Source organism: Pelodiscus sinensis, chromosome 12, assembly GCF_052426305.1.
Source record: "Pelodiscus sinensis isolate ZL-2025 chromosome 12, ASM5242630v1, whole genome shotgun sequence".
In the NCBI taxonomy this organism is placed as follows: domain Eukaryota; kingdom Metazoa; phylum Chordata; order Testudines; family Trionychidae; genus Pelodiscus; species Pelodiscus sinensis.
In genome coordinates this window covers 15,553,808-15,575,113 of record NC_143063.1, presented here as the reverse complement: position 1 = coordinate 15,575,113, position 21,306 = coordinate 15,553,808, and the positions used below count along the sequence as shown (strand labels likewise).

The 21,306-nt window shown below is 41.6% G+C and overlaps 1 protein-coding gene across 2 annotated transcripts in view; it reads left to right on the top strand.

Annotated features, from left to right (window-relative positions):
• MMP2 (matrix metallopeptidase 2) overlaps positions 1-21,306 on the top strand; it is a 64,426-nt gene that overhangs the window by 38,395 nt on the left and 4,725 nt on the right. For both annotated transcript variants that reach the window (XM_075940312.2, XM_075940314.2), the window contains exons 10-12: positions 1,468-1,597; positions 9,485-9,621; positions 12,980-13,139. In XM_075940312.2, the coding sequence (XP_075796427.1) occupies positions 1,468-1,597; positions 9,485-9,621; positions 12,980-13,139 (427 nt within the window). The remainder of the gene's footprint in view (positions 1-1,467; positions 1,598-9,484; positions 9,622-12,979; positions 13,140-21,306) is intronic.

Sequence of the window (21,306 nt, the reverse complement as noted above, 5' to 3'; positions counted from 1 at the left end):
CTATTGGCTCCACTGTGTCAGAGAAAGTTATTAACGAATAAAATGCTGTATAACGGGGTGCAGCTGGTGATCAGTGAAAGTGCTCCTCACACAATGATTTTGGCTGCACACAATGTAGGGATGCAAATGTCTCTGAAGGCTACTGATCCATTTGAAAGGATCATATCATTTCTCTAGCCATGCTTCTCAGTTTTCTACCTGCCTCACATCTTAATTATTGGTGCCTTGTAATTAAGAGTTGTTGTAGTTCTGGGCACCTTAGAAATGCTCATTATAATACCAAATAACTACCAGATGAAAATTCTTTAATCAAAAACCTGACTTGGATCTTCAGTCTTTCCGATTTCTGAGCTCTTGAATTAATTATTTGTGTAAAGTCTGGTGAGCCCAATCAAGATTGGACCTCGTTGTGCAAGGTACTGCACATAAATATAGGAAAGTTATCCCTGCCTGGAATTGCTTACAATCTACCTAGTCAAGACAAAGGGATAGAAGCAGAGAAGGATGTAGCATTCTACCAAAAGACTCAGAAGTGAGGCACAGTAAGGTGAAGTGATATTCACAAGCTCATAAAGAAAAATGTCTAGAAAAGCTCAGAATTTAACCCATGTCTCTTAAGTCCCAGGCCTGGGCCTTCCTGCCTCTTTAACTGAAATAATACTTTACAAAAAAAAATTTTTCCTTGTATTTTCCTTTTGGGATTTTGTTCGTTACACATGTTCTAGCATTATTCAGAGCGCCATCACATCCGCTGGCGTCGCATTTTGTTTAATGATGTGAAAACCACCTGATTGCTAAGGAGCAGCCAGATGCTTCACCGGGCAGTTCTGTCATGGCTAAATAACAAAACAAAATAAAATCCAACAGATGGCAAAGTACATGTTTTGAAGAGACCATTTTGATTCTCAATGAGGGGAGAAAGGCTACAAGTAGCTCAAAATGTGTATTTATTCCTTGCAAACTATTAGCAGGCTGGGAAAACTGCACTAAAAGGAGCTGGTGAGTATTCAGAATTATCTGCACATCAGCACAGATACAATGGCATGCATTGTTCTAGGAAACTGATTTATTATATTTTAAATTACCCCATTGCTGGGGGAGGGGGAGGAGAAATTCTCAAAGATAATATTCACAAATTGCTACTAAAATTGTCCTGGAAGTCTTCCAAAGTAAATTGCCTAGATCAACTATTTTGGGAGGGGATATCCAGGCACATAGAAGTGACAAAGGTCACACAGTATACTAGTGGCAGAGCTGGAAATAGACCCCTGCCCCCAGCACCTTCTGAGTCCTAACCTGCTGACCTGTTCACTGAACTACAAACTCCCAGAAGCATTTTCTATCCAATATAACTTCCACCCAGCTGAAGTAGTTGCTTCCTTTACATGTTTTATATCAGTTTGGAGTCTTCACATTCCTAGAACCATACATTTGAACATTACTGTATAGATCTGTTCCTCTTTGTAGGAGGATCCACTGATTTTGGGCCAGGTCCGGATCCAACGCTTGGACCTGTCACCCCAGTGTTATGCACACAAGACATTGTATTTGATGGTGTCGCCCAAATTAGAGGAGAAACGTTTTTCTTCAAAGACAGGTAAGTGAGAGAAGTTGCTTAGTGGTAAAAGGGTGCCATAAAAAAGATGGAGAAAAGCCATTCTCTTTTGCCACAGAAATCAGGACAAGAGGCAATGGGCTCAAATACAGTTTAGCAAATGTAACATAGATCTCAGGAAACACTTCCTAACTGTAAGAATAGTAGGACAATGGAACAGAGCAGTGTTCCCTGTAAGCTGTGCACTTGTGCAGACACTCAGGAAAGAAGCAAATGCCACCCAGCTGACTAGAAGAGCTCCCACAGCCACCTGCAGCTAGCATCTTGTGTTTCTATTGGTAGTGCTCAGCCACATTCACCTTCATGCACATAACAAAATTTATTCCACACATGGATGGAAAAAATTAGGGAACATTGGAACAGATTGCCTAGGGAGGTCATGGAAGCTCTTTTACTGGTGGCTGGAGTATCTGTGCATCTTGGGAGTGGGGTTACACTAGGTGAGCCTTGATTTGATAATTACTTGGAGCAGAAGGAAAGTTTGTGCTATACTGTCAAAACAATTCTGTAAAACCTGAAGGGTTATAATCAAAGACTTATAATCAAACAGTGCCTGCCCTCCCCCCCCCCCCCCCCCCCCCCCGGCTTAATTATGGGAAAGCATCCTAATGGATTCATAAGGGAAAGCAGATGACACCATGCATGTTGTCATGCAAAATCCTGCTGTGAGGGCAGGGGACTGGACTCGATGACCTCTTGAGGTCCCTTCCCGTTCTATGATTCGATATCTGATCATGTAGAACATTAGGAATGGGTGAAGCAGGTTCCTATAAAATAAGAGTTACAATACAATTCTTCTCTTCTTAAAACCAAACTTCTATGAGATTCTGGAAGGTCTTGTGGGTTTCAGGGTTTTTTTTTCATTTCTGGTTTGTGGTCTGCATTGAGAGTGCTATTGCCAAGCCATGACAAAGACTAGTCTGGCAGTAATTCTAGCCAGCATCAGAACCTAGAAATGCCAAAAACCTCATAAAAAGCCTTTTCTCATCATATTTCCAGCCCATTTTGCAAACTGAAAGGGCCAAAATTATACTTGATGTACCTCCACCAGCCTTTATCGAGTGACACCAAGGATGAATTCATCCCAAGAGGATGAAATAGTACAAAGAAACCCAAATTCGTGAATGCTTATTCAAACCAGACCTAAAAACTGCAACCCTTTGATGGTTTACTCTCTTCAATGTTACTCACAGAATTAGATCCGGAATAGATGCATTAGAATCCAACCCATCCCCTAGCAATGGAAGATTTATTCCCTGTAAACCACTTCTGAATGCCTTGTACAGCATAAACCTAAGTACTTTAAATCCAGCAATGGTACTCCCCCATTTTGTGTTGAAAAGAATTCAATAGGGGTTGGTGTCCTAGATTTTACAGTTTAGTCTGCATTTAGATGTTGGTAGAATTTTCAAATCCAGTTACAAGGAAACTGGAAAAATAGCCAATGGAGACATATATTTATCTAAAAATACGGTCTGAAATTTGTAGCTCAACTCTAATGACCCATAAGTATATACTCTATTATAGAGACAGAGTCTTACTTATAAATACATGATGCACTGCAGCACAGATGTTGCTATGATGTCACCTGCCTAAACAGTTGCTTTTCCTGTGTTTGTAACATAGAAGTGTCAATGATTTCACATATGGCGCCAAGCACCAGTAAAAAGTGTAATGTGATCTGAGGCTTCCGTAAAGGCTCATCAGGGTCACTGGTGGCTCTGATGTAACCTAGAGCAACCTTCAGGGGGCGGTCAAAAACAGAAATTTCCACATAGGGGAAAATACAAAATTCTAAACAAACCAAATGTTCTGTTTCAGAACAAAGCAGAAATGTTGAAATTTCCCATGAAGTGCACTTTGGAGAGGAAGGATAGTTTTGAAATAATCTTTTTTGTTTTGTTTTTTATATGAAAGGGAGTCAAGGGCCTAATAGTCCTGGAAGCCTCCAATTTTCAGAGCTTCCAGACTCTCTTCTGCAGGTTTGGGAGGTTTCTCTAGAGCTAGAGCTCCCAACCAGGCTTCCATACCTGTAGTAGCTTAGGCTCTGCCACAGGGAGCCTGGAAGCTCTGAGGTCCCCAATTCAGAGACAGTCTGTATAGCAGGGTGCTCCCAAGAGCTACTGGTCCTGGAAGCCTGGGCTTCCCAGCAGCACACCAGATAAGGAGGCAGGAAATTAGGCAGGACTCCATTGGAACCAACCTATGTTTTTCAGAAGTTCATTGATACAAACAGTTTCTGCAAAAGAGTCCAGGTTTGATGGATCAGTAATGAATACCTGCTTAGGCAGAAAATTCCCAACTGGCTCTAATTGGGGGAGTATAAACAGCACCTTTTTGCCCCCCTTGCGTTCCCTGACAAAAGCTGAGGTTCTGGCCATGTGCACATAGTATATGTGTGTATCAAAGTCAAACACAACAGCTCAGGCTATGTCTACACTGCAGGCTTCTTGCGCAAGAAGCTTTTATCGGAAGAGATCTTCCGCAGAACTTCTTGTGCAAGAGCATGTCCACACTGCAAAAGCACATCGAAAAAGCGATGTGCTTTTGTGAAAGAGAGTGTCCAGACTGCATGGACGCTCTCTTGAAAGAAAGCTGTGATTTCTATGCATGGCATGGCCACCAGGAAACCTAAGCTTTTTCTTCTTTCCGCACAAAAAACCTCTTCCTCATCCACACACACCTTTTTGTGAAAGAGCTCTTTTGCAAAAAGGCATTCTTCCTCATAGAATGAGGAATACCTATGCCAGAAAACCCCTTCTCTTCTTTCCATTTTTTTGTGCAAAAAAACGCTTGAGGTGTGAATGCTCTGCAAGTTTTTTCAGAAAAAAAAACTCTGTAGTGTAGACATAGTCTCCGAGTTAGGACCAGAAAGTGAACATGAGCTGGCCAGACTATTAAATGGACCTGGTCCATTCAACTTCAGTGTCTATACATTTCAAAAAAAAAAGGAACACAATAAAAGACTGAAAAGTACATTCAAACTTTTCATTTGTTCCAATAATCCAATATTTTATTATTGCCACAAAAATAGAGAACTGTGTTATGCAGGAGAGTAGACTAAATAATCATATAATGGCTCATTCTGGCCTTGACATCTATGAATCCAAATGTATATGTTTATGTACATAATGTGTATGTAGGACTACATAGATATACATCTCCACATTCATTTATAATTGAGTAAATTCATTTTAGAAAGCATGCTTTTCAATAACATGTAAAAATGAATCTAACTTTTGTTTAAAATAAGCAGATTTCCTTGTTTAAAACTGCTTAGGCAATGCTGTAAATTGGCATGAATGAGAATGTTGATGGTTATATTATTGTCCCAGATAAACAGGCCTAAAGGCCATTTTTCCAGAAGTGCTGGAAACCACTGCAGTTATGTGATCTGCTGAAACACAAGAGGCTTGGATCCACTGAACAGAACTAAATAACCAAATGGGGCATGCTCACAAAATATCTGCAGTGGCGCTTCCAGTTTCAGGGCCATTTAATAATCATTTGTGCCTGCTGGTGTCGTATGCCCAGAAATCTCCTCCATGTTTCATTTTCAGCTGGAACACTTTTGAGTTTTTGTGAAATAATATTGCCTAAGCTATATTCTTTGATCATCCATCCAGAGAAAAAGCAGAAGTCAGAGGCAAGTTCTTGGGCCTGATTCCCCACTGTGTAACTCCACTGGTGTCCCTCCAATGATTCAACAGATTGACTCCAAACTTACATTCACGAGAGATCATAATCAAGGGCCAAGGTTTGGAAGGGCGAACTTTTGCTCTGTTACTGGATTTCTGGTTCAGTAACAGAACCTGGGGTGACAGACGGAGGCAAGGGGAACCCAGTAAAGAAACTATAAAGGCAATGCCTGCTGAGGCTGCTTTGTTCTATTGTCAGTGTAAGAGACCTTATGAGCTTTTCTATGGAAAGGAATTTTTAATTGGCATTGGGACACCTTAGAAGCTCCTGGACTATTCCCTTCAGCCCCCAGAAAAGCAGACAAGATCAGGGCTTCCCTACAATCTGGTGATGTGCAGAGGCCAGAATGGTCCCTTATGGGCTGTGGGCAGCTGTATTAGCAGTCCATGGAGAGCAAAAAGCCACCTTTGGACTATTCCATGCCTGAGCTATGAAGGGCTGGGCTGCAAGACATGAACCACTTCCTATTTACCATACATAGGATACACACTTCTGCTAGCTTTGATATTTGAGGGCAGCCCATAGCTCAGGCTTCCTTTTAGCTAAACACATGGCCTTTCAGTAACGTCAATCACCTTTACCCAAAATGACAACAACGTTTAAATGCAGGGAGAGAAATCAGGTCCTGATTCAGGAAAGCACTTACGACTGCACTGTATATTAATAGTCCACAAAAAACAGCTGTAGTTATTTCCTGGCACAAATGGAATTCCATTCCTATAACAGATCCTAATAAACATGGTTTTCTAGCCCCAAAACCCAAGATTTCAAAAAAAAAAAAAAAACCCTCCATTCATTTTCCTGGAAAAGAGAGGAGGTTATCAAATATGCTATATGCTTTATTTTTTTCCCTAATGGAGGGCATCTTTGTTGAACCTAACCACGGCCTCTTGCAGTTTCTTGTCAACTCTCTCTCCTCCTTTCTTTGTTTGCAGGTTGCTAGTGGCAGTGCAAGCCATAGCATTAGCATAATCAACAACTGCCTTGCTTTTATATTATTCACATAGATCTCTTACGTGAAGCTCATGTGCAAGGATTATGAATGTGCATATGCAAGGTATCAGCCATGTCAGTTCAACTTTTTATAGCCTATACAATAATAGGAAAATATCAAATTCAACATGCACTCAGTATAACTTAATTGTTCCAAGAACAATATAAAGGCTAAAACAAATTGTTCAGACTGACTCATACTTTATCTAACATTCGGCAAAGAGAGGATGTAACAATTTATTTGTTTTACTTTGGAACTCATTTGCTTCTCAGTCTCCTAGATTTGCCAACATAAGGGGGGAAAGCGGAAAACAACCTTCTGATCCACTCTGAAATTAAGAAATAACCCTGAATCATGGGGCCTGTGACTTTTATGACTCACCCACCTCAATATAAAAATTACCAAAGAATCCAATTGTTATTGTTATATTACATACAGAAAAGATGAGTGATGATTAAGGCGAAAGACCAGATGAACTTTTTTTTTAAAAGGGGGTTTTTTGTTTGTTTGTTTTGTTTTGTTTTGTTTTGTCCCCATACAAATGTATGTAGACTCAATAAATGAGAGAAGGGAATATGGTGAATATGTATTACCTTACATCAGCAAGAGGCCCTGCATTAAAAGACCTACCGGCCTTTCCAAACTACTATATATTTGAGAGAGTTTTTCAGTGTGTGTGTGTCTGTCTATGTGTCTGTTTGTTCAAGAACTCCTCCTAAATAGTAAGAGTGAAGATTGCCAAATTCAGAATACAGCTTCCTCTTATCGTAACTTAAATCAAGGTAAGGGTTTCATTGTGCCAGGAAAACAAGATGTGCCTACAACAGGATTGCTTCTCAAAGAACCTATAGGACAGAGGAATGTGAAAGGGGCTGGCTGGGAGTGCTCTCCCAAGCCCAATCCAGGATTGCCCCAGCCCCAAGCCTCCCACTCCCCAGGTGCCTTTTAGCTCCCCCCATCCCCCAATTTGTACGTGAATATTGCTGGCTGTTCCCCTTCATCATGGAGTGAGGGAAAGTGCACAGTTTGCTGCATTCCTCACACTGGCTGAAGCACATGGGGGGGGGGAAGGGGAGAGGTAGACAAACCTGGATCTGCCTAGGGGAATGCATCCCTCCCCCAGCTGTACCTGCTGGAGCTGCAGTGGCCATAGAGAGGCTAGTCCTCTCTCTCTGGGGACAGCCTGCATACTGAAGCCCTCAGCCTCAGCCCACCCCCAAGCAATGATTTAAATGAAGAAAGACAAAAATGAATTGAGCTAAGGACCCAAGCATTTGTGTTCAGTGGGAAATTCCAGTTATTAGAAATCTGTTTTCACTGCCAAGTCGAAAAAAAAATCAACATTTCAAAATTTTCTGCAAAATGAAAAGTCCAAAAATTTAAATTCAGAGCCACAGAATCATTTTGTTTCACTAATGTGAAACTAATTTTTTTAAATGAAACAAGAAAGTTGAAAGAATTCATTTTTCCTTGTTTACCCTTGAATTTTGTGCTGGAATCAACATATAACCACAAAACATATCGATTTTCAATAAACAGAATTTTTCAACAGAAAACTGTTGTGGCAAAATTATTTTGATGGGACCATTAATTAGTAATGAGCTTGAATCAGATCTCTTCTTTCATACTGTTTTGGGCTCAGGGAGGTTTAGAATCCTAATGTGGATATGGATCATTGGCCCTTTCTAATGACTAGAGCCCAAATTAGATCAGAATCCAAACTTTGTAAAGGGGAGCAGACTTACTAATAGGGATCAGAATTCTGCATCTTGGGTCCTTCTCTACGGATAATCAGTTATGCAACGCTATAAAGGTAGTGACAGAGATGTGTTACATGTCATTCCTTATGTTGCATGTAATCTACTTCTCTATGAAGGAAAATATTTATATAATAGGCAACAGGATATTTTGTATCTCTAAATTTGCTGGATTTTATCCTGCTCCTGCTACTCTGATTACTTGATTAAAAATAACAATAAAAATGAAATTGATATGTTTATGTTGGTGAAAAAATAGGATACGCTCATACATCGTTCTTTCAGTCAAGATCATATCTCAGTTTATAGCTAACATAATTTTTGTGAAATAGAGGGAATGTAACATATATTTAGCCATTTTCTGCATTGCTCATTTCAGCTACCACATCCTAGTTTCATAGCTGCTTAATTTTTAGTTTTAATTTTTATACCACAATCTACAAAGGCAATTTAAAGCCAGATCTTCCAGTATTTGAGCAAAACTGAAATACAATTTCAGTCTCTGGGAGGTTCATGAGACTAGGGATTCCAGTTAGGGATGAGAAAAGTGGCACTTTTTTCAGCATCTAATTTTCAGAATAAAAGAAAGATTGGGCCTGATAATCAGTTTACTAGCTACAAACTAATGTATGTTGCAACGGGGCTTCAGCTAGCTTGTTGATTTTTCGTCTTATAAAATTGGCAAACTGCTATAAGCTTTCTGTTCTGTTGGGGGGGAAGGCTGTTATTTCAATAAGGGAGTAAAACAGTAGTGCCTTTGTTAATGTCAAATGCCTTCTACACAATGCACTGCCATTTAAAGATAATTACAGCTTTTTACATCTTAAATCAAATGATGTTATTGCTTGTACATAAAATAAGCATTTCTCTAATTAACATTTTTAATGCTTAAGGATTCTCTTACAGCCAAGCACACTATCCAGCTGCTTGATATATAGTTATTAGATATGAACTTTTAGTCACTGCAATAATAATTGTAAGAGCAGTTCATGGAATGCAAATATCTGTATTTGTCAACTGCTTGTCCATCTGCTCCATACGCAACAGCAGGGTAACTGTGATCGTGTAACTGCTTTGTAAATGGTTTAATTTGTATAACTGAAGCACAGAACACATTCTAGTCTGGCACAAGAAGCAATGTGAGCCCTTCAGCAATCAATCTACTCCAGTTCCATGGGGGTCCAGCATGCGGCAGATTATGCAACCATTTCATTAACATGCTGGAGAAGGATTCATTGAACCTCTCAGGCACTGTTTTGAAGGTATAGCCAAGCAGTTCTAAGTTTGTGCTGCTCTTGCTAGACCATGTGAGAGCATGTGCCTGTGCATGCATATACACCGTTGCCAGACATGATGAGAAACAGATGTGCTGATGAATCAATTCATTGTAAAGCCTGTGCAATTTTCTGTTCTGCTTAGATTCATGTGGAGGACTGTAAACCCCCGAAATAAACCCACAGGTCCCTTGCTTGTTGCTACATTCTGGCCGGAGGTGCCAGAAAAAATCGACGCTGTCTATGAGGCCCCTCAGGAAGAGAAGACCGTGTTTTTTTCAGGTATTGGTTTGAAGTTGTAAACATAGCTTGCATAAGTGCTGCATTCAAATTGAGTCTTTTTTTTTTTTTAATGTGAAGCTGGGTCAGAGAAATGTATCTCTGAGGGCAGCCATATCAGGCCTGATATAATGTCAGATTTCAGCCATTCCTTTTCAAGCACTAAGGGTCCAGTATCTGCAAGTTGCTGCACACCGTTAACTGCAATTAACCCACTGGGCGCTGAGAGGAAACCTGAGCAACATGCAGAACTGGTTCGTAGGTGAATGCTCAGTATTTCACTCAGACAGTATGTCACGCTTCACTTTGTCCAGCTACGGTGTCGGTACAGATCACTGCTCTCTGGCTGTCTTAGATATAATTCCACTCCTCCCCATGTTGTTCTGTGGCACCTCTCCTCTCCGTCAAAGCCAAATTCATATTCTGCATTCCAGGAGTCTAACCTAGATCACTCATCAGGAAGAGAGGTTGCAAGCAGGCATGCTGGCTAGCTTGATGGGAGAGGACAATAGTAGATAGGAATCGGTATACTATCCATTTTAAATCAGGATTGCAAATATGACCCACTCCAGCTAGCCTGGCCACACTAGTGCAGCTGTTTGGAAAACCGAGCCTGCCAAAACTATGCTCCAGAATCCTCTGCAACATGACTAAATATCTCCTATCATGTAAAAAAAACACATGGTTGCTGCTGCTGTATATTTTCTGCATAGGGGGGAAAGGACTGGTAATTTATTCCACATGTTTGATTGGCTACATGATAAAAAATAAAAACTCAGCACAGACAAAATGCTTTCATATGCCACCTCCAATAAATCTGGTTATTGGTTGTGGGGGACTTTGTGGAGGTTTTTTTGTTTGGTTTGGTATTTTTGTTTTCCTTTTATTCAAGGAAATGCAATTGCTTTAAAAAAAATGCTAAAGAGGAAAACCTAGCAAATGCTAAAGGCCAGTAGGAAACTGCCTCCAGCCCAAGTATCTGAAAATCCTTTGTACAGAAGCAACTATATCAGGGGTCAGCAACTTTTCAGAAGGGCCATGACAAGATTTAACTTTCCCCATCCCCCTCAGTGCAAGCCCTATCCCCTCCCATCCTGCCCCTGCATCCTCCTTCACCCCCTCAAACTCTCCACATCCCTGTGCCCCCAGCGTACACACAGGCAGGGCAGCAGCACTGGGATTCGCAGCCCCCTGGGAGCAGCGCTGGGGCAAGGCGGGGCTGGGGGGGCAAAGTCACTTCCCTACCCAGCCCTTTGCCTGGGGCTTGCCCCTCACCTGCAGGATGCTGCTCCAGGGCTGGTGCAGACAGAGCCTGGGGCTGCCCAGGGCTGTCTCCAGCCCCCAGCCGTGTTCAGCAGGGTACTGGAGCAGCCACAGCATAGCCCAGGCCCCAGCCCCGGTGCCCCACAGAAGCAGCAGCCTGGTGTGACCAGCCGCACCACCCCAATCTGTGGAGCTGCCCCAACCCCGCCCCCTTCTGGAGCAGGAGGCAGAGCATGTAGCGGGGGGAGGGGGAGGGCTGTTAACCTGTTAGATCCCGGGAGCTGCACACCCGAGGGATGCGGAGCCCAGCATAGAATCAGGCCGCCCACCCCTACACCATGCTGCATGTGCCACAAAAAATCATCTTGCATGCTACTTATGGCACACATGCCGTACATTGCCAACCCCAGTCTATATTTTACTCCTGGATACCCATGATGGTAACTTACCAGATGGCAAAGTCTATCCTGGGAAGCAGTAACTGTGGGTACGTCTAGACTACCGCGTTTTGTCAACGGAAGTTTTGTCGACAGCTACTGTCGACAAAACTTCCGTCGACAAAGAGCGTCCAGACACATTGAGTTCTGTCGACAAAGCAAGCTGCTTTGTCGACAGAACTCCGTAGTCTGGACGCAACGTTAAAGGCAATAACACCTTCTGTCGACAGAGTTCTGTCGACAGAAGGTGTTATGCCTCGTAAAATGAGGTATACCAGCGTCGACAAAACTGCTGAGTTCTGTCGACGTTATGTCGACAGAACTCAGCGGTAGTGTAGACGCTGGTATAGTTTTGTCGACAAAAGTCCACTTTTGTCGACAAAACTAGGTAGTCTAGACACACCCTGTGAGAGAGATTTGTGGAGGATCATCAGCTGTACATGAGCACCTAGTATGGTTCAATGACCAAGACAGCTAATGCCTTTCTGACATGTACAAACTGAAGAGCTGAAAGGTTATATATGTGGCACTTGTGCTACTGTTGCTAGAACAGTATGTCCAGTACTGGTACTGACAATCAAGAAGTATGCTGAAAAATCAGGGTGGACTCAGAGAAGATCCATGGGAATGATTAAAGGATGAAAAAGCCTGGCTAATAATAGCAAACTCAACGAGCTAAATTTACTTAGCTTAACACAGAGAATATTAAGGGGTGACTTGATTTACAGTCTGTGAGTATCTACATGGGGAACAGATATTTGATAATAGGCTCTAGATTAGCACAAAAGGGTATAAAACAATTCAATGGTTGGAAGTTCAAGCTAGACTAATTCAGACTGGAAATAAGGAGTACATTTTTAATGGTGAAAGTATTTAACCAGTGGAGCAAACACACTTGGCCATGGAGAATGTGCTCTAGCAATTATTTTGAGTTAGTTCTATAGCCTGTCTGATGCATGTCAGATTAGATTATTACAATTAACCCTCTGAACCTGGAAACTGGGAAACTTCAGTGCTGTACCGTACACCTTTCTCAGTCTAACTTAGCTTGGTATCCAACTCTCAGTGAAGTCAATGAAAAGCTTTCTGACATTCATAATTATTGTAATTATGGTGAAAGCTTCCATGGTCACCAGTGCATAATTTCACTGGACTCAATAGGAATATTCACTGAGCAAGACAGCAATCAATGTAAAAGTTGCAGAAATTGGCCCTGTGATTTGTATTTATTTTGGGTCATATTCAAAAGTTTTGCTAAATCAAAAATCACAGAACCGAGGCCTTTTAAAAGGTCGATGGACGTTATTATGTGATACCCTTCTATCTAAGTTGATCGATAAATATAAATTTCTGAAATAACCCCGATACATGGACAAAGTGGATGTGGGCAGGATCTGGGCAGCATTTGTCCATCAAACTGCCCTGCTTTAAGATTTGCTTCATCATCCAACCAAATTATCATTAATTTTTTATACTATAATAAATCCAACTGAGACCAAGGCATTGTTATGCATTCTCATAGACAAGGGAACTCCCTCTCCCAGAAAATTTACAATTTAACTAAATAAGCCAGATGACAAGCAGGAGGGGAACTGGCATAGAGAGGGGAAGATATGTATCAGAGTTAAGTGCCATGTAACTAATTGTTTTTTCTCACTTAGGAAATGAATACTGGGTTTATTCAGCCAGTACTTTGGAGAGAGGCTATCCAAAGAAACTCACCAGTCTGGGGTTACCTCCCGACGTACAACAGGTCAATGCAGCTTTTAACTGGAGCAAAAACAGCAAGACATACATTTTTGCCGGAGACAAATTTTGGAGGTGAGACACATTACTGTTAAGGCGGTGAGCCTTCAACTAAGCTTGCAGCCTTTGGCCGTGTCCAGACTCAGGGGTTTTTTCGGGAAAAGTAGCCTTTTCCCGAAAAAACTTCCCCTGCGTCCAGACTCAAGCCGCGTTCTTTCGAAATTATTTCGAAAGAACGCGGCTTTTCTTTCGATGGCGGTAAACCTCATTTCACGAGGAAGAACGCCTTCTTTCGAAAGTTCCTCTTTCGAAAGAAGGCGTTCTTCAATGTAAAGAGGCCGTCTTCGAAAGAGAGCATCCAGACTCGCTGGGTGCTCTCTTTCGAAAAAGCGGATTTCTCTTTCGAAAGATCCGCCTACAGTCTAGACGCGATCTTTCGAAAGAGGCTCTTTCGAAAGAAGCCTGCAGTCTAGACATAGCCTTTGCGATGGAGATTTGTTCTCATTTAGGCTCAGTTGTTTGCTACAAAATATTTTGCTACACAGAGACTGAATAAGATTATACCCCTTTCCAGCACAGAAACAAGGTGATTGGGCAACAAGGTGTGGAATAAATCTCTAAGATTTTTCAAAGGCACATATAGTAGCTAGGTGAAATTTACTAGCAGTCATCTAACTGCCATATGTGCCTCTGGAAAATCTCCCCTTAAGTCACCATATCAGAAGGGCACTGGACAGAATTAGGGGGAAAAGGGACAATACAAGGCTATAAAACTTGATTTGGGATAACTACTCTTCTTGTAACAACTGAAATAACAAAGGACTAGCATATTTGCTTTACTCTTCTAGCTGGTTCTGAGGGGAGGTGGGCACATCCCACAGAAGTACATCTGTTACTCTTTTGTCAAATCTCAATTTGAAATTTATTTTGACAGCATTTGGAATTCTTTTCATGTTTTCTATGAATAGTGATGTGAACACTTTTTGTAAGGATGTCCACAGATACTCATAAATACTTGTGTGAATATTATATTACCCAAAGAATCAGGTTGGAAATATCTGTCAGGGAGTTAAAATGATATTATGTAACATGAGTAATTAAATCCAGAATTCAAATGTCGTATTATTATTTTTGCATCACATATTATGATGGTGCCTGGAGGTTCTAGCAAAGATAGGAGCCATTTATGCTATGCAGAGTAGTTACATACAGTAAAAGGTAGTTCCTGCACCAAAATTTGAACGTAGAAGGCAGCTAGGGTGAAAGTGGCCATGACATTGTAGAGTTCATGATTCTAAGGAATGGTAGAAGGGAGAACAGCAAAATAGAGACAATGGATTTCAGGAAGGCAGATTTTAGTAAACTCAGAGACCTGGTAGATAAGGTCCAATGGGAAGCAAGACTAAGAGAAAAAACCACTGAAGATAGCAGTTTTTCAAATGACATTACTATGAGCCCAAAAGCAAACTATTCCACTGTGTAGCAAAGACAGAAAGTATGGCAAGGGATCACCTTGGCTTAACCAGGAGCTCTTACACAATATAAAAATAAAATAGGAATCATATAAAAAGTTGAAGCTAGGTCAAATTACAAAATATGAATATAAGCAAACAACACAAGTATGCAGGGGCAAGATTAGAAAGGCAAAGACACAAAACAAGCTAAATCTAGTTAGACATATAAAGGGTAACAAGAATTTCAGAGGGATAGCCAAGTTAGTCTGTAACAGGAAAAACTTAAAAAACAACAAATAGTCTAGTAGCACTTTAAAAACTAACAAAACATGTATATGGTATCATGAGCTTTCGTGGGCAGAACCCACTTCTTCAGATGACCGTCGACGGAGCCATGTAAACTAGTTTACCTGACATAGTCAATGAAGCGGGGATTTAAATAATCCCCGCTTCATTAAAATAAAAATGGCTGCCGTGCTGTGCCGACAATCAGCTGATCCGACATAGCACGGCAGTCTAGATGCGGATCGGTTGACAAGGGAAGCCTTTGTCGACCGCTCCCTTATGCCTTAGATCAGCTGATTGTCGGCACAGTGCGACGGCCATTTTTATTTTAATGAAGCAGGCATTATTTAAATCCCCACTTCATTGACTATGTTGGGTAAACTAGTTTACATGGCTTTGTCGACGGAGCCATGTAGTCTAGACATACCCTTCAAGACTAAATAGTTACAAGAGGCTGATAAGAACTATTAGTTAGCACTTGGACAGGAAGATGACCAACACCAGAATCTAAAAAGACATCAAGAACCATTAGTACCTTCATTGTTTGGTTGGTTGATAATATACGAGCCATCCGATATCCTGATATCCTGATTCAAACAATAGGCATAAGAGTTAAACTTTTGAATGAAGTTAACCTCCAATCCTTCTCTGTGTATTTGGCTTATGAAATTGGTCTGAAACAAAACAGCCACTTGGAGATTTATCAATGAGTGTCCAGGAAGATTAAAGTGTTCTCCAACAGTTAGAAAATGTAGATGTCTTTAAGTCACCAGGGCCTGATGAAATGCATCCTAAAATACTCAAGGTGCTGATAGAGTCTTTAGCTATCATCTTTGAAAAGTCATGGATGTCGGGAGAAATTCCAGAACACTGGAAAAAGGCAAATATAGTGCCCATCTATAAAAAGAAAATAAGAACAACCCAGAGAACTACAGACTAGTCGGTTTAACTTCTGTGCCAGGGAAGATAATGGAGCAAGTAATTAAGGAATTTACCTGCAAACAACTGGAAGATAATAAGGTGATAGGTAACAGCCAGCATGGATTTGAAAAGAAGAAATCATGTCAAACCAATCTAATAGCTTTCTTTGATAGGATAACGAGTCTTGTGGATAAGGGAGAAGCTATGGACATGGCATACCTCGACTTTAGGGCATTTGATACAGTCTTGCATGATATTCTTATCAATAAACTAGGGCAAATAGGGGTTGCAACTGCTTTGGAGAATAGGGTCATAATTCAAAATGATCTGGACAAACAGGAGAAATGGTCTGAGGTAAATAGGATGAAGTTTAATAAGGACAAATGCAAAGTACTCCACTTAGGAAGGAACAATCAGTCTCACACATACAGATTGGGAAGCGACTGTCTAGGAAGGAGTACTGCAGAAAGGGATCTAGGGGTCATAGTGGACTACAAGCTAAATATGAGTCAACAGTGTGATGCTGTTGCAAAAAAAGCAAACATGATTCGAGGATGCATTAACAGGAGTGTTGTGAACAAGACATAAGAAGTTATTCTTCTGCTCTACTTTGTGCTGATCAGGCCTCAACTGGAGTATTGTGTCCAGTTCTGGGCACCATATTTCAAGAAAGATGTGTAGAAATTGGAGAAGGTCCAGAGAAGAACAACAAGAATGATTAAAAGTCTAAAGAACATGACCTATGAAGCAAGACTGAAAGAATTGGGCTTGTTTAGTTTGGAAAGGAGAAGACTGAGAGGGGACATCATAGAAGTTTTCCGGTATCTAAAAGGGTGTCACAAGGAGGTCAGAGAAAAATTATTCTCCTTGGCCTCTGAGGACAGGACAAGAAGCAATGGGCTTAAACTGCAGCAAGGGAGGTTTAGGCTGGACATTAGGAAAAACTTCCTAACTGTCAGGGTGGTTAAATACTGGAATAAGTTGCCTAGGGAGATTGTGGAATCTCAATCTCTGGAGATATTTAAGAGCAGGTTAGATAGACATCTATCAGGGATGGTCTAGATGCTACTGGGTCCTGCCATAAGGGCAGGGGACTGGACTCGATGACCTCTTGAGGACCCTTCCAGTTCTAGTGTTCTATGATTCTGTGATTATCCTGCACATGAGGATGTCCCTCACCACCTGGAGAAGGATACAGACAAACACAGGGTTGCCAGAGCCCTCAGGAATTCCCCGAGCCCAACTCCCTTCCCACAGCAGGCGCAAACCCCAAGTTCCCCTGTCCCTGGCAGGTCTTCAAAACCTCCAACGAGGGAGAGTCCACTCTCCCTCTTCCCTAGGGAACCCCATTCCAGCTGTTCACCACCCTCTAGGACAATCATAAAAGAATCAAACCTTCATAATCACGGCCCTGACAGTTAATCTCCCCACGCTAAATATGAACCAACAGTATGACACTGTTGCAAAAAAAGCAAACATGATTCTGGGATGTATTAACAGGAGTGTTGTGAACAAGACACAAGAAGTCATTCTTCCGCTCTACTTTGTCTTCATTAGGCCTCATTTGGAGTATTGTGTCCAGTCCTAGGCACCACATTTCAAGAAAGACGTGGAGAAATTGGAGAAGCTCCAGAGAAGAGCAACAAAAATTATTAAAAGTCTAGAAACCATGATCTCTGAGGAAAGATTGAAAGAATTTAGTTATTATTTAGTTTAGAAAAGAGAAGACTGAAAGGGGATATGATAGTAGTTTTCAAGTATCTACAAGGAGGAGGGAGAAAAATTGTTCTCCTTGGCCTCTGAGGATAGGACAAGAAGAAATGGGCTTGAATTGCAATAAGGGAAGTTTACGTTGGATATTAGGAAAAACTTCCTAATTGTCAAGATGGTTAAACACTGGAATAAATTGCCAAGGGAAGTATGGAATCTCCATCACTGGAGATATTTAAGAGCATTTTAGACAGACATCTATCAAGGATGATCTAGAGTTCTAGATGGTGCTTGGTCCTGCCATGAGGGCAGGGGACTGGACTTGATGATCTCTTGAAGTCTCATCCAGTTCTAGTATTCTATAATTCTATGATTCAAACAGCTTATATTTTAAATAGAAAAGACAGACCAGGCCTGGGAGAGATTAAAAATTACAGAAAGAGAATTGAAGCACAGAGAGATGGAATGACATCACTATATTCATATAGGAAGTCCGTAGCAGAGCTGGGAACTGAAACCAGCTTTCCTGAAAACTACTCTTTCTTCCCAAATAATAAAACAGTCAAAGAACTGCACAGAAGGAAGCTTTGGGTAACTTGTTCTAGAAGAAAAAGACAGCTCTTTCACCAGACAGACCTTCCTTACACATGGAATTAGGGTAGAGGTGGGTTTTAAGAACAAACTTTAAGTTCCAGGTAGAAATAAGAGCCATTCATTTGTTGCAGGGGGCAATTTCAGATTCTAGTGGCTGAGGGTGAAGCACCAACCTGTGCATGCTGTGATGGGGGGCGCGGACTGAGGAGAGAGGGTTCAATAGTGTTACTGAGTATGTTCAGTACAAGCCAAGCATCAAAGTGGGGAAGGGTTTCTGCATCTGCATCCACGGATGTGGCTGTGGATCTGCATCTGGAGATGTGGATGCGAATATCCACCCCTTGTTTTTGTGGATACAAATTTTGTATCAAGAACCCTGCAAATGTTCAAATATTGGCTGTATATCCCCCAGTATCCACATATGTCAATGTGGATATCTGCAGCTCATTTTTGCAGATATAGATGCAGATACAAATTTTTATCTGCACAGAGGTCTGGTAATATGTTCCCAAAGTTTCAAATATGCTTCCAGTGAAATGGAAGCTCTCTCACATATCAAAGATACGTGAATTTGAACATGAATAATTTTTATACAAGCAATAATTTCACATTGTGAATGGAGTAGATGAAGTGTCTTTTATATGAATTCCTGTTAGTACATAAAATATCCTTTCACAAAGCTTGCCATTTAAAAGACAAGTATGATTAATTACCATTACAATTCTTGTACCCATGATCTGTAAATATAGGCATTGATCTTAAAAAGCAAAAATGACTTCCTATTCACTTTGAAAATATTAACTATGCAGCTGATCATATTTAATGTTTTCAATATTCGTAATATAGCCATTTGTAAAACTTAGATTACAGACCAAGAGTTAACAAAGCTGCAAGTTTCCTCCTTTAACACTCAGTGTTTTGATTAACTGTAGCTTTGAGTCTCCAAGAAATTTATCACTCTGATCTCAGACACTATTCCTATCAAAGCCCTTTATCAGTTGCAGTCACTGTAGAATGTATAATTGATTGTTAAGCAGCCAAACAGCTTAATTGATTTATATCTGTTTAAAGAAGATAGCAAGCAAGCAGAAAACATTTGGGAAAAGGCAACAGTGTTTAACACAGACATTATAACCAGTACACATGCAGTTGCTTTATTTTATACAAGTATTCTGCCAGATAGTATCAAAATAACTACTTTTCAAAGTCCTTTTCATGTCATTATCGCATGCTTTAAACAGAGGGATAAGAATGAAACCCACTGCCTCCCTTTCGGCATCTTCACAAATTAAAGAAGGATTGTTAAACCAGGGAAGTTCATTGGGCCAGTGGCAAGAGCAAATGGTTCATACATTCCCCAGCTAAAACTTTTAAAACTACACTACTGGGTAGGTTAGACCCCCCCAAAAGGTTTTGCTTAAATATTACAGTAATAAAAAAGTCATTATTTTAAATATCTCTGACTATGTGGACTTAATTTTGATCTAAGCTCCATCACTATAAATCAGGAAAAACTTAAAAAACAACAAATATTCTAGGAGCACTTTAAAGACTGATAAATCATGTAGATGGTATCATGAGCTTTCGTGGGCACAGACCACTTCTTCCGATGACCAGAATGTTGGAAGTCCAGATCCAAGAATTAATAAGGGAAGCTTGCTATTGTCCCTTGCATAATCTCCTCTCTCCTCCTTCTGGGAAGCAGCCTCAATCAGTAGGCCCATGTGTGGTGAAAAGTCAGGCCTTTGCTCCTCCTGTGCCCTTATGGATACCCTGTATCCCCAGGGTCACATAGGGACAGTCACTTGCTTCTGGCATTGTTTCTCTCCCTGTGCACAGGCTGGTCTAGAGTGAAGCATTGGATCCTCAGTTGGTGAAAATAGGAAAAAATGGGGTCCAGTTGTTGTACTTAAAAGAAGTACTCGGGATCTTATTCAGGGGGATAAGGCAACATGCCACATTTATTGATCACACAGGGTACGTCTACACTACAGCGCTAATTCGAACTAACTTAGTTCGAATTAGTTAATTCTAACTAAGCTAATTCGAACTAACGCATCTAGAACTAAAAACTAGTTCGAATTAGCGTTTTGCTAATTCGAACTAGCAAGTCCACATTGAGTGGACTCTGAACAGGGCTTAAGGATGGCCGGAAGCACTGCCGGCAGGGCATCAGAGGAGGACTTAGAGTGTGGAGATGCTGTCTCAGGCTAGCCGAGGGCTGTGCTTAAAGGGACCCGACCCCCACCCCGGACAGACAGTTTTAAGGGGTGCCCCGCTTACAAAGCAGTCCTGGCTTGGATTGCCCGGACTACCCACACTGGGCACATCACACTACTCAGCCATCAGCCCGGCTGCACTTGCCGCAGGCTGCCAGCTGGGGAGAGAGGGCAATTGGGGGGGGCTGCAGGAGAGCTTCCACCCTCAGAAGCCCACAGAGCCAGCCCAGTCCTCCCCATCGGGGGCTCGTACCCCATTCCTCCCTCACCTCCTTCCACTTACCCTTCCCTAGCCCCTCTTCTTGATGTACAAAATAAAGGACAATTGTGTTCAAAAATGGAATCTGTCTTTATTGAACAAAACTGGGGGAGACTGAGAAAAGGAGGTGGGAGAGGGGAAGAGAGAGGGTGGGAGAGGGGAGGGCAACTAAAATGATCAGGGGTTGGGAACAGGTCCCATATGAAGAGAGGCTAAAGAGACTGGGACTTTTCAGCTTAGAAAAGAGGAGACGGAGGGGGGACAGGATAGAGGTCTCTAAAAGCAGGAGTTGGGTGGAGAGGGTGCATACAGAAAAGTTCTTCATTAGTTCCCATAAAGAAGGACTAGAGGACACCAAAGGAAAGGAATGGGTAGCAGGCTTCAAACTAGTAAGAGAAAGTTGTTCTTCTTCACAAAGCAAATAGTTAACCTGTGGAACTCCTTGCTGCAGGAGGCTGTGAAGGCTACAACTAGAACAGAGTTGAAAGGGAAGTGAGATCAAGTCATGGACGTTGGGTCCATGGAGTAGTCTTAGCCAGGGGGTAGGAGTGGTGTCCCTGCCCAAAGTTTGTGGAAGGCTGGAGAGGGATGGCACGAGACAAATGGCTTGGTCACTGTCTTCGGTCCATCCCCTCCAGGGTCCCTAGGGTTGGCCGCTGTCGGCAGACAGGCTACTGGGCTAGATGGACCTTTGGTCTAACCCAGTATGGCCATTGTAAGCTCAGGGCTCAGGGTCGGTGGTCTCAGTGGACCTCCTTGATTTTCATGCACACCTGCTTCTGGGTGGCCAGGCTGGTAGC